Raw genomic sequence first — 20850 nt, 5'->3', positions numbered from 1 at the left:
AGAACTCATACCCAGACACATATATGTGTAACCCCACAGGTAAGCGCCCACATGGATCTTGACTATATTCAAAGCTTTATTACAACTTCTCAGGATTTGTCAAAAAATACGTGTTGGGTGAACTAAAAGCAATAACTAGCAACCCTTCTCCCTTCAAATTTTTGTTTCCTCCCATTCAAGATGGTTGCATGGAAAGATTAAAAAAATAAAAATCACAAAATTGAACAAGTCCATCATAATCCAATAATTTATTTTCGCTACCGGAAAAAGAAAAAAACAAAGCTATTCCACAAGTCGGAATGAAAAGGAGACTTGTGCTTCGAAAGAGCTACCCAGTAGATTTAAACTCATGGGAAGATATTAAAAAAAAAATAATTGTGGCAACTGCAAATTATTAAGCCACATCTTTAAGAAGACAGACACTACCCAAGGCTTCAAGTAGAACAGAACAATTCTGTAGCTCTGTTTTATCTCCATGGATACAGAACTGGAGATCCTTTAGAAGAAAGCTTACCTTTGAAACAGGAGTAACTTCACCTTCACGTATTTCAAGATGCAGACTGCACACAAACCCAGGACAGACAGCAGAAACCCCAAGGATTAGCTGAGAAATGAACAGCTATTCTACCTCTACGCCTGCATTTTAATTTCCTAATCTTAATCCACAGGCATTCAGGAACATTAGTTAAAATGCACTTATATAAATATCTTGATGTCTTCCTTTACAAAAGACTAAACAATGATGATGGCAGTTCTTTTCTTATATTCCAACCATAAAAAGAAGTAACATTAGACGGCCACCAATATTATTTGCAATGCAAAACTAGGTAACCCTGTTTTCTTATTAAAAAAAAAAAAACCAGCATAGCCTATATCCTTCAATATTGATACTCACTTTTGTTTTAAAAAGATAATAAACCCAAGCTTTGCTCAGTTAAGGAAAAGATACCTTTACAAGGAACAAAAAGCCAGTATCAACAGTGTGTTCTAAAAATATAGCAAGGGTCAGCCATCAGTGTGAAGTGTTCACTCCACAAGTGCCAAACTTTTAATAACAAAAAACCACATTTATTACAACAGAATATTACAAACAACTAGCTTCAGAGATCAAAGAGTAAAACTTTACAAAAATGCAAACATTGTAATTTCTGACTGTGGAGCAACAGATATTCCAGGTTTACAAACACGACATCTTTTTGTTTATGCACACTTAAAAGTGATTTCCAGTCTGCTTTATTTTCCATCAAATACAGTACATTTATCCAAACAAAAGCATGTACATTCAATATAGAACATTTTGAGCAACAGCTACAGTCCAGCTCCCATTCACAGTATTTTTAGTGCAATGCACTAACAGGGCCAAATATTTCTCTATCCATAAAAGTATTTTTACTCCTGATCTTGTGATCAACTTTTTTAGATATACTTTATACAAAAAGTATATATGAACACGAGGCACCTCCCTAAGTAAGGGAGTGAACCTATATAAAAAACATGGTATTTCTTCTGATGTACAATACCTTTCAAATTGTAGCAATTTGACACAAATCACTAAACAAAATATTTTCTAAAACATAAAAAAAACCACCCCAAAATGAAACCAAAAACCCCCAAACCACTGACGCATGAAACCTGCCAAGAATTTCATAATGGTAGGCATGCGACTGTTTTACTACAATCTTGATTAAAAGGTTAAAAAAAGGGTATCTAAAACATTTTCCAAATTATACAAAGTCAAGTGCTACCTATAGTGGTCATTCATGATCTTGAGAGAAAAAAATATTTTGAGTTTCTCCCATACTATCCTCCCTTTTTATTAATATTTAATGAAACAAGCTAACATTATAAGTGGTTGTGCACAGATTGTCTGTCTATAATACATCAGCAAATATTCACTACCTTCATATTAACATTAGTGTGTTGATCTTTCAAAAAATAAACTGAAAAAATAAACTGCAACTATCATTAAAGTGCTTGTGTAAATTTTTTTAAAAAAATTTAAGAATAGAGGAATGTGGGTATTCTTGTAAACTTCCTAGATGTTTACAAAGTTTTACTATGAACCACTTATGGAAACAAAATGGAGATCTTTTAAGCAACTTCAGTACAGTGAAATTCAGACTGTCCCAGAACTGGGAAATTAGTCGTTATGAACAAACTGATGTTATGGCAAATACTAAAAATTAGTACAATTCAGCCAACATACACTACATTGTTTGCTCTTATACATTCATTTGTAATAAATTTAAAACAGTGTATAACACAACATTTGCCAAAGTAGGATATCACAAAAAAGTTAGAGCTGTTCATCAGTTAGCGCTACCAGGGGGGACTAGTATGCACGATGAGCTCTCTGAAGATGATTTCCTAAATGAGGAACAAAAACCTTCCTCCAAAGCTGCTGTTCATTAACTCGCCTCTGTACTTTTTTTCATTTCAGAAAGTTCATTCTATGCTGTGTCAAACCTCAACTGCATAGAGATTACGGCTAATTCAGAAGCACACGTGCATTTCGATTACTTCAGTGTTTTGGGAGGAGGCTCTGTCCTACAAGCAGGCAGAATGGCTATTAATTTAGTAAGAAAACAACAGCTTATGAAAATATTTCCTCCTTATAGTAATGTTATCAAGACATTAGCAGTTCCAACAACAAACTAAAGTCTTTTTTCATTCAAATGAACTCCAAACTTTCCGAACATCACTTGAACCTATCTGAGGAGAAATGGGAATAAATTAATACTTTGAGTTTACCCATATAATTCTGTTTTAAATTACACAACATAAATAATTTACAAGGCTAAATTTTTAATTCTTGATCAAAATGCAGAAGTCACTCCTCCTCTTAAATTCAGCATAATTCAGGGTCCTGAAGCTCAGTTCATTTTTGAAGTTCCATCCCACTTAGCCAGGATTTGTTACGAACTCACAAAAGCACCAGATTACAACTTAACATAGCTGGGTAGCAATTCACTACAAAAGCTGAACTCAGATCAAATTACCTTTTGGGAAATAGGAATTCAGAGTTGAAATATACAACAAGGCACATATACTTGGTTGTCTTTTCACCAAATATGCTAGAAAGATAATTCTGAATAAGGCTGTTAAAAACCCTTATAGGTATCACTACTGGCTCTTTTCATTATAATTTTTTGTACAATCCCCCAACGTTCAAGCATCAGCCGGTCATTCTGAAACACAAACTGACCACATACGTAGGTTATTTCCTTTTTTAAAAGGTCCTTTTAAAAATAGGCCATCTTTAACATGAAGGCTATGGAAAACTAAGAAACTATGAATACAACCCCTCCACATGTAAAAAAATTCCCAGAGTACCATATAAGCAGAAGTTTAGAAAATTCTTGGCCAGACTTCTACACATATTTAGGCTTAAAACAAAAATTCTTGATGAGACTCAAACACTTTAAAAAAATAAATGACCAGAAGTCTCCAAACCCGTGCTTATATAAATAAGCATTGGAAGAATCAAATCCTAAGTCTGATAATTTTAAAGGTGTTTGTAGGCACCTACCTCATACTGATTTTAAATCAAAACAATTAGGCATCCAAATTACATTCCAAAAAACTGTTCTACGTCCTTTTGTTGACAGGGCATAGGCAACGCGCATTCAAATTAAAAAAAAAAAAAATGCACAAATGATAATTCCAATAAGTTCATAGGGTTTTTTTCTGTCAACAGCTTTTACTGTAGTACCTTTAGTACTTCTTCAACTGGGTCACAGAGATTAACAGGTTAAGTTATTCAAACCAAAGAAAAGTACTACTAATTTTTAAAAATTACTATTTTAGAAATGTATATATATTAGCTTGATTACAACAGATGCCTTAAGACAATTTAAAGAGTTGACTCAGTACAGTTTAATCTATATTCTATTCCAACTTCTTACAATGACAAATTTAGAAATTAAATCTTCTCCAAAACACTAAAAACAAAATTTAAGAGACAAATTTGACATCTACCTTAGTATTTAAGCCACTAAACCATAAAATCTACGGAAAAATGTTTTCAGCAATAAATCAACAACATCAAAAGAAAAGCAGTGGTTTTGTTTTGCTTTAAAAAAAGAATGACAAAACACTTTCTCTTTTTCCTCACCAGACAACAGCTTTAGATCTTGTACTTCTGCCTTTGGTTTTATTTTCTTCAGGTGAATGAGATACATTTGCTTTGTGGGTTTTCTTATGATGTTCTAGAAAAGCTTTTCTGGCAAACGCTTTCCCACATTTATTGCATCGGTGCAGAGAAAAGTTTTTTGTTACTTTTACTTCAATGCCAACATCAGCCCCTTCATACTTTTTATTGGGAGAATTAGAGGTGACATCCTGTTTTGAACCAATCTGTTTTGTTTCATCCCTCTGAGGGCCTCTTTTTGTCACCTTATTTAGAACAAGATCAATTGGCTTTTTTATTGCTCTAATTTCTAAACTTGCAGTTATTTTCCCAAGGTAGCGTGGTGACTTTTTATGAACTACGGTTATATGCCTTATCACATCACGTTTGCGACGTGTTTCATAAGAGCAGAGTGGACACCTGTAGTATTTAACATAAATGTTATTTCCATCTGTGTGTAATTCAATGTGTTTTGTCAAGTTCTGTTTAGAAGTAAATTGGCGTTTACAAAGTTTACAGTAAAGCTGCTTGAAGTCAAAGCCAGCTGAAAGTTTTGGCTTCCTGTTTTTTTGCTGGCCACCTGCAGCAGATGCATTGGTTGATTTAGAGGTTGATTTAGCAGTTGATTTACAGGTTGATTTAGTGGTTGATTTAGAAGTTGATTTAGGGTTTTCAGGGTCCTGTTTAACTTTATTTTTCTGTGCTGACGGTGTGCTCTTTTTCTCATTTGAATGATTTGTTCCCTTTAATTCATTCTGTGGAGAAAGGGCAATGGAAGGGGGTGAAGGTTCTACAGAATCTGCTGGTTCAACTTTTACTTTTATTTCTGTGCCATTGGCAGTATTGTTGGGTCCTTTCTCTCTTTTAGAGTTCTTTGCAGAAAGAGTTATCTTGTGAACAATTTGCATGTGCCTTTTCAGCATTATTTGTGAACTATATTTTCTCTTGCACAGAAGACATTTGCATGCAGTTAAATTGTATTCAGCCTTTGAAGACGACTTTTGTTTTCGGGTCTTAAAAGATTTTTTAGCAGAAACTGTATCCAAGAACAAAGGTTGCCCAGGCTTTGTAGCTATATCAGGAGTAATGGAATCTCTTCTTAATCCTCTATGAACTTCATCAAAATGCCTCCTTACGTTGGCTTTTGTAGCAAATGATTTGTAACACACAGGACAACTTCTACCTAATGTTACAAGAACATTCTTATTTCGTCCTTTCGCAGAGCACTGATTTGGTTTCTTTTTTGTTTCTATGTACTTCTTGAGCTCTTCCATCTTTTTTTTGTGCACTTTTCGAATGTGCCGGCGTACGCTGCGTCTGGAATGAAATTCTTTCCTACAAAGGCAACATATCAACTGGTGGCCAAAATCAGAATTGTCCAGAGAGTCCAACTCAGGATTCACTGCTGGAGGCTGTTCTTCAGGAGTAGGTATCACCTTGTTTGTGACAGGATCAGGAGGAGGTAATTCTACAGTCTCCCCAGCTGGGACTGGGGCTGGAGCTGAAACAGTCTTGGGTTGCTCAGTGCTGGGTTCCTGTATCTGTACTGGAGCTTGATCAGGGGTACTACTGCTTTCTGTGTTCTCTTCTGGGCTATCAGTCCTTGATACATATTGAAACACAGCATTCTGATTAGTTTCTATAGGTTCCAATTTAATTACATATTCTTGCTTATCTACCCTTGGATAGATTGCTTCCAGGAGGTCATTTATGGCTTGACTCTGCTTATCATTTATATCTGGGAAGTCTGTGAAAAAAGGCAAAGGTATTTTTTAATGATTTGGTAATTTCAAATTATTTACATTTCAAATTAGCTTTTAACTACTGTGTCAATTCAGCCACCGAATTTGCACAAAACCTGTATTTGTACTATTTTTCTGACCATTTACACTTAGAGGCTTTGAGTAATCAGCACAAGTTACTTTTTTTACTAAAAGCCAATACTGGGAGTACACCCTTCTAGTGTGCTAATGTGAAAGTCATCTAAACTAAAAATTAATTTGCTTGGAATTAAACTGATCTTTAAAAATATCTATCAATTGCAAAAATAACATCATACAACTAAGCTTGTTCTGCAGGTGTGCAGCTAAGCCTGAAGTATCATTAGAAATTCATTTTCCTACTGCTGCAAACAGGCATTCTCAATAAATGAATCTAATTCTGGAAAAAAAGCTCTTCTCTCTGAACAGTCCTTAAGAAGGAGTGAAAAGCCTGTGTAACCTGAGCACTGCATGAAGATATAAGTAGATAAGAGAGAACTTAACTTCTGGGGCAGGGAAAGCTTTTAGTAATACCACAGCAGTTAGTAGGCTCAGTGATACAGTAAGATAGTAAACGCTAAGGACAGAAAAATCCTGTATTATTCAGGGGGAAAAAAACCTGGACTAATTTCTGAAAACAAAAACTGAACAATTTATTTTAAGAAAGAGTAACTTCACCAAGGTTCACCAAAGGTTCACCCTGTGTTCTACCCTGTAATGAGTTGGAGCAGACTTAAATGGCAAGTAGATACAGGGATTCTCCTTGTTTGTCTGATGCAGTAAATTTCTCAAGCTGAAGTTTGCCTTTAAAGTACTATTTTAATATACCTAGTTTCCAAAAAGTTCATTCAAATGCTTTTTAAGCATTTATATTCTTGGATACCACAATGTTAAGCAGTGGTTTTTCATTTGTTTTACTGGACAGTAAAGTTATCGGTATTTCTGGTAATTTTGCTGAATATCCCATAGCGTTTGTGTTATGGAAAAAAAGAAAAACAAATGATTGCTCCCATTTACCTTCACATCATTCACGATTTTGCAGGCCTCAGTAACATCCTGTTTTTAAATGCCAAATTAGTTCAGTGATCTAGTTCCCAGCATGACACACTATGCATCTGCACTGGCATAACTAAGAATCCAGGGCCTAGAACCACCCTGCTCCAGGTGTCCCTGCTCAAGCAGGGAGGTTGGACAAGATGATCTCCAGAGGTCCCTTCCGACCTCTGCCCTTCTGTGATTCTGTGCTACAGCAAAAAGGTGAGGCACTGAGATGATACAGTTCACAGTTATCCACAATGATTTGAAGATGTAATTCCTGGTAACAGCTACTTAAAACCCCACGCTTAGTCAGGGTTGCTCCTTCCACACTGTCAGCAATACATGAAAAGAGTGTCAGTACAAGAAATATGCTATTTTGTTGCTCAGAACTCGTCTTTTAACACTGAATTTTTTAACACCTTTTGCAGTCAGCTTCAAATGGGACTATCTATACAATTTCTATAAAAAGTTCTTTTCAGACTTCTTAATGATTACGCTAACAGATTACATCTCAAAAAAGTCATCAGGGAATAGTCTTTGGAATTTTTCAACATGGAGATGCTGAACTTTTACTCCTACCTCTTGTTCACTATCTTTTAATTATATTTATTGAAAAAACTCCCACTTTATTCAATAATCGTACTGGAAAATTATGGATATCGATCCAAGCCACTTTACAGGATCCAGCTGAAGTCTATCAGGGCTATGCTGATCTAAAAATGAAAAGCCTTTTTAGATCCACACTTTTCCATGAGATTAATTCCCCAGTCTTTTGGCATACTTTTCGGTATCAAGAGGGAAAGAGAGGAAAGAAAAAGGGGAAGACAGAACACAAAGTGTGAACAGTGACAGCCTTTATTAAAAAGCTGGACATATATACTAGCTATCAAATTATGACATTGACATGGGTCTTGGTTCTCAATGCATATTAAGTCAGTGCTGTAACTTCTTTACTACCATAAAAGTGATCTACACATGTTACTATTGAAATTTAATTCCACTTTTTTTTTGCATTGTTTCTGGTATGTTTGCATAAATGGTATAGAAAGGTAAGTTTCTCAACTTCAGATAGCTTTATTAAATATTTCAATTAGTAAGACTTACTGTCATCCATCTGGAGACTTGGAGGACAATAAAACTTTTTATGAGTAATTAAATTTGGTAACCCTCTGAAGAGACTCCGGCACAATTTACACTCAAAAATGGTGTCCACATCTTTTAACAAGATATGTTTAAGTTGTTTAGTTCCTGTAATAAAAGACATGTTACACTTAAGGTTTACTGTTCATCTTTTAATTCACATCATCCCATGGAACTGAAACATTTTAAAACATGACAATTGTAACAGCATTTTATCTTGTGTTAGTGCTACTTCGTTGCACTGTAAGTTTGATACATACTCCAAGTTTCACTATGGAAACAAGACTAGTTTGAAACAAAAAAAAAAGAGAAAGTCAAGGATTATGCACGTTACAGTTTACAGGGAAAGCACAATGATTTACAATGAAAACACTAGCAGCTAACATTAGGAAGGAATCCATAAGACAGCATCTGGTTGCTGCAATACAATAGCCCAACCAGAAAGAATAAGCACCTAGAACTTAGAGAAGCCTGCAGTATTTTTCCTTTAAGCTTATTCAACAGTTCTAAGAAAACAAGACATATACAGCTATTTCATGTAAAAACAGCACCCAGTAAGGCAAAAAGCTAGAGCATACAATAAAACAAAGAGAGGTCAACAAATGTTACTATATCTAGGTATCTGACCCAAGATCAAGATGATGATGCTTAGGCAAGAAAGTAGAACTGTAGACATATTTTCAGCCTGCTGAAAGGAAAATACATATAATTTAAGTCAGAAACTTTTCTATTTAAACATAGGCAGTGTGACAAAACATGCATGTTTGAGGCTATAATACATTGTGTATTCAAAAAACGAAACCCAAAAACCACAAACATACAGTTTGATCTAGCATTGTTGATGTATTCCAGTTCACACCCTGCTTAAAGAACTAAAGGATTCAGAGTTTAAGTTACACTTCAAACCCACTCCTTCATTTCTCATCTCATGAAAATTATGAACATAATGCCTATAACTAGCAATAGTTTAATAAATGATGAATACTTACTTTTCTTCTTATAATGGAATAAATAAAAATTTATCAAAATTAGCCCAACAAGCAAAAATATAATGAAACTGGACCAAGAATAAATTATAAATAGTAGTACTACATAATTTTTTGCAACTGAGTTTTAACAAAGCCAGGTGTCTTCTCATTCTTCAAAAATTGCTTAAAAATGGAACCCAAACTTGACTATCTGAGGCTACTGTCTAGTTTCTGGCCTCTCCTATGCCTTTCCTGAGCCACAGTCCCAGGCTCTTGTCTTTTCCTCTCACTGTTCGCTCTTCAAGTGTTAATAACCTCACTTTCATCTGACCCTTATTTTTATACACTACTGGACAAATATTTAGATTTATGAAAACTCCAAATTTGAGTTGTACAGAGTTCCCCCACAAGCAAGTTGTTTATTCAGATCTCACCAACCAATGTTTGAATTTCTGCATATAAAGAAAACCACTGACAAAAACCCAGCTGAACAAAACTGAAGATGCTCCATGTAAAAGTTAACAAACTATAATTCAAACAAAGGGCCTCCAATTTGGTGACAGCACACAATGAACCAAAATTTGGTCATGTTGTTGATGCATGTCCTAGCCACAAATCCCTCTCCCAAACAAACAAAAAAAATCATCTAATTCTCCACTATTTCCTAATCAGTGGACACACAAGCCCCTCATTCTCTCTCCTGTTATACTGGTATTTCTGTCTCTTTCCGTTCAGGACTGAAGTGTTTTTGTCTAACCCAAATTACTGGGTTTAAGAATTACTGGGTGAGATTAAAGGACTTACGACATACTGGAGGTCAGACTAGATGACACGGTAGTCACTCTGGCTTCAAACCAACCTTATGCAACTACGAAGATTTTCACTGGTGGGAGTAAAAAACTTATTGGTCCTTTTGATCTTTAGATCCTGTAGATCTTTAGGTGCTTCTGGAAACAGCAAATAAATCTAAAACATCCACTGGTTTTGTGGACATAGCAGGCAGAGAAAAAAATAATCATCTCATTCTTCACCAACTTCAGACTGTGGCAACAGTCTTCTGCCAGCACATTCTGCCTCCATTTTACTGAAGCCTTCTCAGTTTTATAGTTACATCTAATTAGGGAAGGTGGTACTTTGTCAAATTCTGTTAATATTTGTAAACGTTGATACTAGAATAACATCATAGTCACAAGAAATCAGTACAGAGCATTGGTTATTACAAATACTTCTTTGGCAAAAATATCAAAGTTTATGCCTTTAGCAAGCAATTTGTTTTTAGGAAAAAAAAGATCCAAATTAATCTGTAAATGCTTTGGATGACAGAAGCTTCTGCTAAAATCACTTAAATAGTTATGGACAATACTCTGGCTTTAATCTCTATTTCTTTATCACAAGAATCAATTTCTTTCCATAACAGCTTCCCTGGTGCAGATGACGGAAGGTGTCACGGTAAGCTATCAGTTTAACACCTGCCAGCAAGGACAATCGGGAAGCAGCCCAGAGACAGAGTACTTGCAAATAGTTCATGGTATTACCAGCACAGATTCCATTAATCTGCTTCAAGCTGAAGAAGCCTGCCATGAATATCTGAGGCCTTAGGCAACCTCAACCTAACTAAAAAAGATTACTAATAATGACTCTCATATCTAGTTCTTCTTGTATTAAGTTGTTGAAATGCTAATGGAAAATTTAAATATTGTCCCGTTCTACAAGACTCAGCCCAGACATGCATCCCATTACATAGCAACAATGATTTATACATGAAACGTTTCACACCTATAAACAGCAATATGTGGAAAAATCTAGAAACATACAGATAGTAACATTAAAGACATCACTTTTATTTTTGTAATAACTGCTGTGTTCTTGCAGCAAGGGTTGTGAAAATAAAATGTTTGGTTTCCCGTATCGGGGGCATATAAACATTCAAGGTTTCAATCATCTCTGGCACACTCACCCAAATGCTCAGCGTTAGTCTTATGTTCACTGCTATGTATTGCAACTCCCCAAAACAATCAAGGAACACCTTAAAAGTAACATGATAAAGCAATTCTAAAAAGTTCAGGATAAACACTAAATTTTCTCTTCATCTCAGGAGTTTTAGGATAAACTCATTAATAACAGCAGGAAGGATGACACACAGCAGAACAACAAACTAATTTTTAATGTTTTTGAAAGGTAATTATACAGCAGGAGCTGCACCTTCGCTACTTTATACAAAAACCCTTATTAAAAGGAACAGCACCTAATTCCAAAAAGCTACAAATAGTTGGCAAATACGTTCAAAGTCGGACGTCGGTTATTTTAATATACTAAATATACATAAACCTTATAACAAGGTACTGAGCTTCTTAAGAGTTAGGAATAATTTCATACCTGATCGAAAACACTCAATGATTTGTTGAATACCAGATTTTGATGTTTGCAGAGGCTGCTGTAATAATGGAGGGTCACCAGGTTCCAACAGATGGACTGGAATACATAAAAGGATAATAAGCCATTAGAAAACACTCAAGTGATTTTTGTTAAGTTATGGATTTTCTGTGCCTACAGTAAACTACCTAAAAAGAAAGGCCAGGACTACAGTAAAAGTTGCCTTACTCAAAAAATTTCATCTACATTAAATTTAAAAACAGTCAATACTGAATTTTCCAGCCATGGTAACGTCTGACAGTTTGCTGCCATTTTCATTTTAAAAAATGTGTATTCAAAGCTACAGGTATCAAACACAAAAACATATAAATATATAAAAGCAAATCAACCCACTAGAAATTTACAGCAATTAAAGCAATTCCCCAGAACAGTCTACTTGACTCCCATCATTCCGACCGAAACAGATGTATGAAAAAGTGTTACCAAATGCTGTACTTCACAGGGTACTCTGGGATTTCAATGTTACCAGTACACACCTAAGCATTGAATCCAAATTTAAATTTGTAATAGTCAGAAAAAAGCACAAGCACAGATACGTAGTATACACCTGTCGTGGTTCAGCCTCAGCTATTATAATCTTTTTAACCAATAAAACCACATTCAAGAAATGCTTCTGGTTCAAGCAAACTCCTGAAGTAATACCTTATTTCTGAAGCTTCATTCCACATCACAATCTTTGTAAAATCCATTTAAACTATTTATTGATCAGAATGTTTATTAGTTATTCCAATACGCAGTATTTATGCATATGAAAATTAACAGCGTTCCGTTGCTGTATATGCATATGGCAATTAAGCTTTGACCACAGGGAAAATCAAATTTAAATGAGTAAGAGCACTTACTCAAGCATGTGTTTGCCAAATCAATCATTAGTTATTTTGTCAATAAGAAATTAAAAAGAAGACCTAACTAGCTTTGTACTTCATAAACTGGCTCCTACCTTATCCATTTGGTTTGATTTTTAACCCCACTGTAAAGTTTCCATTTTTAAGTGAAGCAAGAAAAGAATTATTTTTTATAAAGTGCAGTAGACATATAGTATAAAACTATTCAGAGTTATTAAGTGCAAACAGATTAAACATATTTTGATAGGAAATTTGTTCTAAAAGATGTAAGGTTATAAATAAATTCAAGCTGAAAAGAAAGTCAGAAAGAAAAGCAGTCTAAGAAAAGAACGACAGAATGAACACTCCACCCAACCATGCTGGCCCCATAATATACTATTATATATATGAACACGTAACAACCATTACAAATCAGCTAATCGTTTGGGGATCTCTAACACAATGGTATATTGTATTCTACTAGCCTATTCCCTATTCTTCAAAATAGTATATTTTGGTTTGTATACGGCCCCTAATATGCATGCGCAACACCCACTGACATCAAGAGGGGTGACATATGTGAAGCAGACATAACACACCACTTATTTGTAAGGCAAGAGAATTATTTTCGCTTTTTTTAAAGCATTAGAACAACTCAAAACCATTTCATCTGAAACACAAAGAAATGCTTCTACTGGCTGAACAATACCTACTCTCAAATTACGTCTGATTAAAGGAGGATTATCAAAGTTGCCGTACACTTTCAACTATTAATTCCCCAAACTGATGCTTTTCTTTTCAAAACACAAGTGAAAAAGCATCCACATAACAAACTCTGCAAGGCATCAAGAAAGGAACCAAATTTCCTTTTAGGCTACCAATTGTAACAGTAGGCAGAACAATTAAAAAAAAAAATAAATCTAGCAAGTTGCCTGAACCTTCAAAGTATTCATTATACTTTCCACTGATGGCATCTTCCATGTCACACAGCAGTGGAATGCAAGCAGCCTTTTCAGGACATGGGGGTTTTTTTCTCCTCTGAGAGTACAATCTTCAAATTCATCGAAGCTCACCAGAGAAGATGTAAAGTAAAAACATAAATGGCAAATTCAAGATATTGCCAGAAATGTCATTTTACAAGAAATTCAGAATATTACACTTTCTGGAAGCAAAAAGGCCAGTCATTTTGCAAAACTTCTTGCCTCCCTCTGCTCAGTGCATACAATGCCCATGTGGTGGCTTGGGGATTACTGCACATCCTGCAGGAACTGAGAAGTTGTCTTCCCGAAATAGTTTTAACGTGACAGTTCAAGGGTATCAAAAAAGCATTTCCAAACAAAACTGAGAAACTTTTCATATCCAAAACTGTCACTAATGATGCACGCCTGCACCATCCCAGCAGTTTCTGCAAGCTTTCAGCGAAGGAGATAGGTGAAACGGCCAAAGCATCACACACCACTGTACCTGGTTCACAGCATCCATGGTGATGGTGGTCAGTCTGACAACACTTGTCCCTTAGAGGCATTTTCCGTGCGCACGACCTACTTTCCTTCTACATCCAGCAGCTCGTTTCTGCTAAAATAAGCAAATTAACTGTCACCCCCGCAGCGCGGGCGGCTCAGGAGAGCGCTGACCTCCCACGCCCACTTCCCACGACAAGCAGGCCAGGAGCCAGCGGCACCCCCCGCGCAGGGGAAAGTTTCCATTGTTTACAGCAGGTCCCACAACGCCCTCTGCAACGGCCGCTGCGCCCAGCCCGGCCGCCCCGCTCCGCTCCGCTCCCGCCCGGCCCCGGGGCCCGCCGCCACCTGCGCCCCGGCCGGCGGGGGGCGGGGGGCAGCCCCCGGCCCAGCCACCCTCCTCCCCACCGAGCCGAGCCGAGCCGAGCCGCCCGTCCCCGCGCCCCCTCAGCGGGCGGCTCCCGCCGCGCCGCTCTCCCGTCGCGCTCCGTCCCCACCTCCCGGCCCTCCTCCCGCCGCCGGGACGGCGCCCCTCCGCTCCCGCGGCGGTGCCGGGGCTGGGGCGGGGGCAGCTGGGTGCCGGCAGCCCGCGGCCGCAGCCCGTCCGCCGCCGGGGCCGGGGCCGGAGCCGGAGCCGGGCGCGCCCGCCACGCGCCAGCCCGGGCGGGGAGGGGCGGGCAGGCGGCAGGTGACAGCGGGCGCCACGCGGCGCCGCCGGGAGGGGGAAGGCGCGGCGGGCGGCGGCGGCGGCGGCGGCGGCGGCGGGCCCCTACCTGGGAGCGGACGGCCGGCTTCTCCCTCCCCGAATAAAACTTTATTCTCCGCTGTCCCGCCAGAGCGGCGGCCGCTGACCCCGGAGCCGGATGGGCACGGGGGCAGGAAGTGACTGCGGCCCTGGCGGCGAGGGGCCGCGCACTGCGCAGGCGCCTCGCCCGCCGCTCCCCCCCCACCCCCCCTCCCCGGGGCCGCACAGGTGCCGGGCGGCGGCTCGCGGCGGGATGGGGCGCGCGGCGGCCGCTGGGCGGCTCGGTTAAGCCCGGCTCGGTTAGGCTCGGCTCGGCCCGGCCGGGGGTGTGGCGCTGCACTGCGGCGGGTCGGCGCGACTGGGCATTCCAGCGCCGAGGGGGTCGCGGGGGCGGCCTGAGGGGGAGCGCCGCGCCGCGCCTCGCCGGCCTCAGGGGCTGGCTGCCGCGCGGAGGGCTCGGCGGGAACCGAGAACCGGCGCCGTCCTTGTCCCTGTGGGGGTAAAGGCTCGTCGCGGAGCTCTGCAGACGCCGGTGCTGTGCAGAGCTGCCCCAGGGCACCGGTGCTCGGACACCAGCGGGAGCAGGCACCGCCACCTGAAGTGGCATTTCGGCCCCATCTCAGCCTGGTCGCCTTTATTACAGTTAAAAAAAAAAAAAAAACCAAAACAAAACAAAGAAAACACCACAAACCACCGGTTGTTCTGGTAAATTCACCACGGGAAAGGTAGATGATTGTTTTCAACACCTGGAGGAAAGGCTCCTTTTCTAAGGGATTTCTGTGATGTTCATTAAGTATTGGCAAGAGGTCGCCGGCGCCCTGTCGTGAATGCCCAGGCAGCTGGTGTCTCCAGATAGGTTTCCACAGGGCGTCTGCTTAATCCTGCGCTCCGTTAGCACACGTGTGGCAGCTCGGGTTGGTGAAAAGGTAATTGCATGGTTTTTATTTTTTACCCTGGGTGCAAGACGTTGTCCTGTCAGCCCATTCTCCAACTTGCTCAAGGTTTCCTCATAGGGCACCCCTGTCCCCCCGGCACATCAGCTGCTCCCCCAGGGTCACACCATGCAGGTGCTGAGGGTGCGCTCCAACTCACTGTCCAGACCTCTGTGTTAAGCAGCATTAGGCCCAATATTGCTCCTTGAGGATCACCACCCGTAACTAGCTGCCACTAACATTTCAAACTACTGACTGCAACTCTTTGGCCTTGACCATCCAGCCAGTTATATACCATATGTGCCTGCCTTGTAGTCTTCCCACCCAGTTATATTCAGATTTGGCTAGAGGGATGCCATAAGAGCCCATGTTTTTAGCTACAGTTTCTAGCTAAAATCCAGATAAATGATACCCTCTGCTTTTCCCTCATCCGCATTTCCCTCAGCCACTCACTTGACCTTATAAGACAATGAGATGGGTTAAGCAAAATTTGCCCTTCTGTCATCCCCCTCTCCACTTTTAGTAATTCCAATTAAATTAACATAAAGTACTATTTGATTTGTTGCAGGAGAAGGGGAGGATGCTTGTTTTTGGAGGATGGCCAACTAGCAGCTGAAATCTTAAATGCTTTTTCATAACTTCTGTGTTTCACTCTTAAGGAAGACAAGAAAAAATGGGCAGTGGTGCATACACATATGAATCTTACTTGTTTGTGGGTGGAAGACCCTAAGCTGTATACTGTTGTGTTGAATTCATGTAGTTTACAATGCAACTGCTTAGTGATGTGGGCAAGCAAATGCACCCAAACTTTGACCAGTCCGATAGCCAGTCATGTGCAAAGTGTCTGTGCTACAGATAAAAGTTGCCGGCACAGATCAGGTTGTTCCACCTGACCTAGCAGAAGGTGCCTTCAGGAAGGTAATTGCAGAGGGGAGTCCTTTGAGCCAGTTGCTGGCCATTGCGTATGAGAACTTGGGATCAAGGTGTCAAAGATACCAGAAAAGCTCGCCTCACAACCCACTGCTGCAGTTGTTCATCCAACAGGATAAACTGGAACTGAGATGCGATTTGAGGTTTCATTGTGTAAATGAAGAATAAGCAGATGACGTTTCCTGACTTTGAAAAATGGAATATTCTTCCATTAAATATGAATGATTATTGGAATCTATAAATACCTCATAATAAAGCTTATTGAATAAAAACAGTGGGGCGAAAATGGGGTAAGCTTTCTTTTTGTCTTACATAGATAAGATGTGATGAAAATAAAAGGTATTTTTAAAGCAGCAGGAAGTAATTCTTCACATAATCCATAGTTATATCCACTGAACATGGATATTCACAGCTAAACCACATACAGTGTTAAAAAGTGCAGGATGCTCTTCCATATGACAAAGATAAGGATAAAAAAAACCGCTTTTGATTGATTTCATGTAAATTCTAGGCATAAAAGACATTATTAGGGGAGTTTTTTTGAGTTTAGCTTTTGTTCTCTGGCTAATGTTCTCAACATAACCAGCAGACTTTGGAACAACATCTTTATTTATTCATTGCCTTTTAGATGATATGGAACTGGTGAGATGTTTTGAACTGAGAGTTGTGTTACAACTGGATGATCAAATTCTTTTTTAATTGTTTCTCTGCTCTGGTTAACGGCTTTGAGAAATCCAAAATTTGGAACAACCTCTCTCAGTTACTGGATTGCGCTTCCAAAATATGTAATCAAGTATTCTGGCAAGGGAGGTATTTTTTGGTAGAGGATATCGAAGCATTATCTCAAATAGTTGTGATAGTAGGTTTAGTGTCCACTGAGAGGTTTTGTTCTGCCAGAGGGCTGGTCGTAACACCTGCCAAGATGCCTTTCCATCTGCTTATACGTCTAAGAGCTGTAAGGTTTGATTAGTAAAACTTTTCTTCATACGCTCCGACCACTGACATTTTTTCTGTATTTGGGATGCATTTTGGATGAAGCACCTGGCTTCGCAGTAGTTTTTCCTAGGAGAAAATAATTTGATGTTGGAGCGAGTTAATGCTGTGGTGCTGCACTGAGCCGAGTTCGGTTTTGCAGAGATGAAGGTAAGGTTGCACAAACTCTGACGGCTCTCACGTGCTAATCAAGCAGTGTCACAAATCACAGTCATCAAGTGTTTCGCTGCAAATACAGGTGTTCCAGCATCCCCTAACACATTGCTCTTAGTTTATCTTACTGATTTGATGTGGCTTCATCTAATGTTCTCACAGAAAGCATCCCATGAGGAACTGCACATTCATGAACTCCAGATTAAACACATTTTAGAAATAGAATTCTGAGAGCAATTCACACTGTTTCAGGCACATTAAGATTCCTTTGTTAGAGGCTCTGTGTCCATGATGGCCAGGTGGGTAGAACACGCACCAAGGAAGCACAAGACCTTGATTTCTAAATACTAAACTACAAGTTAGAAACCCCTTTTGTTTAGCACAAAGCACAGTTTAGTCAGGAATGCAAGAGCTGTGGGGCTACAGAGAGATTAACAAAGGCAGGCTGATTCTATTGAGAATGTGATTAATTTGGGGAAGGGGAAAAACAATACTGAGTTCTGGTTGCAATTCCCAACGCTGTTTATTTATTTATATCCAATGATGCTTAATCAGAAATGAGTAAACAAGTCTTTAGAGCACAGACATGTTGACTGTCAGGTAAAGCTGGGATTACTTAGATAACTCCAAGTTTTTTCTTGGGTCAGCCACCGCAAAAAAGTATATTAAAAAGTTTTCTGTGCACTACAAATGATGTGAACTAGTTCTCCTCATGCCATTTTATAACCCAATACAACTCGCTTACAATATTCCAGTTTTAAACTGTGTATATTTACATGCCTCGTGTTTTTGGTGGAATCCTACAATTAAGTTCAGTTATATTTGCATCAAATTTACATTTGCATAATTGCAATGTTAACACTATCCTTATACCTTCGCCTTGACAGTATCCTGTGGAAGATCCCTGGGCTAGAATAATTCTGAATATTAGTCAATATGTATTCCAGTCTAACAAGCAGCTGCGTCATCGTGCTCTGTTCCCCAGTTAACACAAAGCTTCATTACCCTTTTGGGGTAAAAACAAACTGCTATGTGTATTAACTTACCCATAATTCATTTATTTACAAAGTTAGTAAAACTCGTAATTAATCAGACTTTTCATGAGGTCTAATTCCTTTCTCTGCATTCTGGTGCAGTACTATAAAGTTTAGTGAAGGGAACAATTTGCAATGCATCTCTCCCCTAGGAGATCCTTGTCATCATTTGATCACAGATTCAACCTATTCTGTTTTTTTTCCTTTATACCCTTCAGCTTTGATTCCCAGTTGCAGAGTGACACAGCTTCACACGGAGGCAGGAAAAGTTTTCTGCCCTACAAGTATTTAGCTCATGATTACAGCACTTTTGTGGAAGACATGAGTTAGTGGTTCAGTCTCTAGCAGGGTTGCATGGGGACTGGAATCCAGGTTTCCCCTTTCAGCGCTGCACCTTCTTCTGACAGTGGTTTCTGGCAGAAGAGTTAGATTGCAACAGAGTAAATGCTTCTTTTAGAAAAAGTCTGTGTAGGTAGAGACAATGGAGAAGAAAAGCTTTGGCAAACTGCAGGTGACAAGAAGAGACCATTGTAACGCACCCAGAAGACCATCTGAATCATCAGATAGATCAGTGTGGCCAGTGACCCACTCTTACAAGGAATAAAGGAAAAAAGTCTAACTGCCTTGAAGACGTAGCTTGGGCAGTTTGACTGGGACTTGAGCACTTGTGCCATCGGGAACTTAACCTCAGCTAGCCAAGTTCAAGTATTCTCGTTTCCTCCTCATGGATCACTAGCAGGTACAGCCTGATTTGCAACTTCACGATAGTTTGCCTTGCATAGCTTCCTTTAAGAATGGCATCATTCTGTGTAAGGATTCTCCCCTTCTTACTTTTTATTCCCTTCTAGTTCACTGTTACCTACCAAACTGGGTTAAAAGGTATGCTTCTTACAAAACAGATGGATTATTTAGCAAGAGAATCAATCTAATAAAATATATTAGGAAACATGAACGACTTGCTTACAGTATCATATAATGAATTTGCATCTTCTTACCACATTCAGTTTTCATCCAGTCCAGTGGTTTTTTCCCCTGTACAGTCTTCCTGTAGAATGAACATGAAGTTAATTTAATTCATGTTCTCATCCCTGATTAATCTGATTAATACAAAAACAGATGTGCAACACAATGAGATGCATGCTTTTAGAAATCATTTAATTGAGACATATATACTTTAAGGGTTTAATTGTACTTATGATGTGCACTAGGAAATGGAGGAGAATGCATCTGAATAAGCAATCTGAGGCTGAATCCAGACCTGGTCTAGTATGCTAATTCACAAGGTGATCATGTTCTGTACCACGTAGTGTATATAAAAATTATTCCTATTTATGAATCTAGTGAAGTTTAAAATCAGTATAAAGCATTGCCGGCTGTCTCTTTTGTAGGTGGTGGCAAAGGACGCAGACTGTCAAAGACAGAAGAGAGAGAAGGGAAGTGAAGACAGACTAATTCTTAATCCTTTCAGTGGAAAAGATAAAGAAGTAGCTGTGCTGGTGAAGGGGAAGTACTGGAGAAAATTGGACAAGGGCATATGTTTCTCTGTATGTGCATATGTATGCATGTGTATGTACACACACATGCATGCATATAGAGTGGAAAGGGGTAGGAAGCAGTAGTGTGCGGGAGTAGCTTAGAGAAATAAAAGAGTGAGAGAAATATATCTGTGAGGAATCTCAGAGAAGGAAAGTGAGAAAGAGAGAGATTCAGGAGAAGAGGGTAGAAAGAATTGGGAAAGGCATAGAAAAGATTTAGAATGAAAGGAGGTGATAAGGTGCAATAGCCCCCAAAAAATGCAGGCAAGACTGACAGCGAGAAGTATAACAGAAAAGAAGAGGAAGAAGTAGGAAGTCAAGAAAGAAAGAACAAGCAGTAGAATTCATTAAGCCAAGTTTCCTGTGGTTTTGTGACTTGTATTGAGATTATCCTGTTTGCTGACCATTTTCTTATCATTTGCAGTAAGAGCAGACAGGAAGTATAGTCATAAGCATCCAGGCCCTGCTTCCAATCAGAGCAACAGAGCTTAGCAAATCCAGAAATAGTAAGATTATTTCTATTCAAAAAGGAAGCAACTATTTTCATAAGGGGATTCATACATGTGTATGTGTCTGTATGTAAATCAGTCATATATTGCAGGACAATAGCAAACTTTCAAATTTTGTCTGAGAAATTCTGATTTCATTAGTACACTTGAAAGATATCACTCAACATCAAGGAACAAATACAAGTACCAAAAAAACCCAAGAAAGCTGAATTTCAGAAATAATGCTTTCAAAAACAAGAAGTTGTAGAAATCCAATATATAAATTAA

General features: G+C 39.2%; 1 protein-coding gene across 4 annotated transcripts; it reads right to left on the bottom strand.

Annotated features, from left to right (window-relative positions):
- Positions 1-229: 229 nt before the first annotated feature.
- ZNF800 (zinc finger protein 800) lies at positions 230-14639 on the bottom strand. 4 transcript variants are annotated; one of them, XM_064446140.1, is made up of 6 exons: positions 14526-14639; positions 13757-13867; positions 11412-11507; positions 8032-8175; positions 4115-5876; positions 230-2712 (listed from the first exon to the last, which is right to left on the bottom strand). In XM_064446140.1, coding segments are annotated over exons 2-6 (2064 nt in total). In that variant the 5' UTR covers positions 13818-13867; positions 14526-14639; the 3' UTR covers positions 230-2711. The 4 variants fall into 4 exon arrangements, with proteins under 4 accessions (XP_064302210.1, XP_064302187.1, XP_064302195.1 ...); XM_064446117.1 differs by having other exon boundaries at positions 230-5876; positions 14526-14638; XM_064446125.1 differs by having other exon boundaries at positions 230-5876; positions 13757-13864; positions 14526-14638.
- Positions 14640-20850: the final 6211 nt, after the last annotated feature.

Source organism: Phalacrocorax carbo, chromosome 1 (assembly GCF_963921805.1).
Source record: "Phalacrocorax carbo chromosome 1, bPhaCar2.1, whole genome shotgun sequence".
Taxonomy (NCBI): Eukaryota; Metazoa; Chordata; class Aves; order Suliformes; family Phalacrocoracidae; genus Phalacrocorax; species Phalacrocorax carbo.
This window is presented reverse-complemented; position numbering and strand designations above follow the sequence as displayed.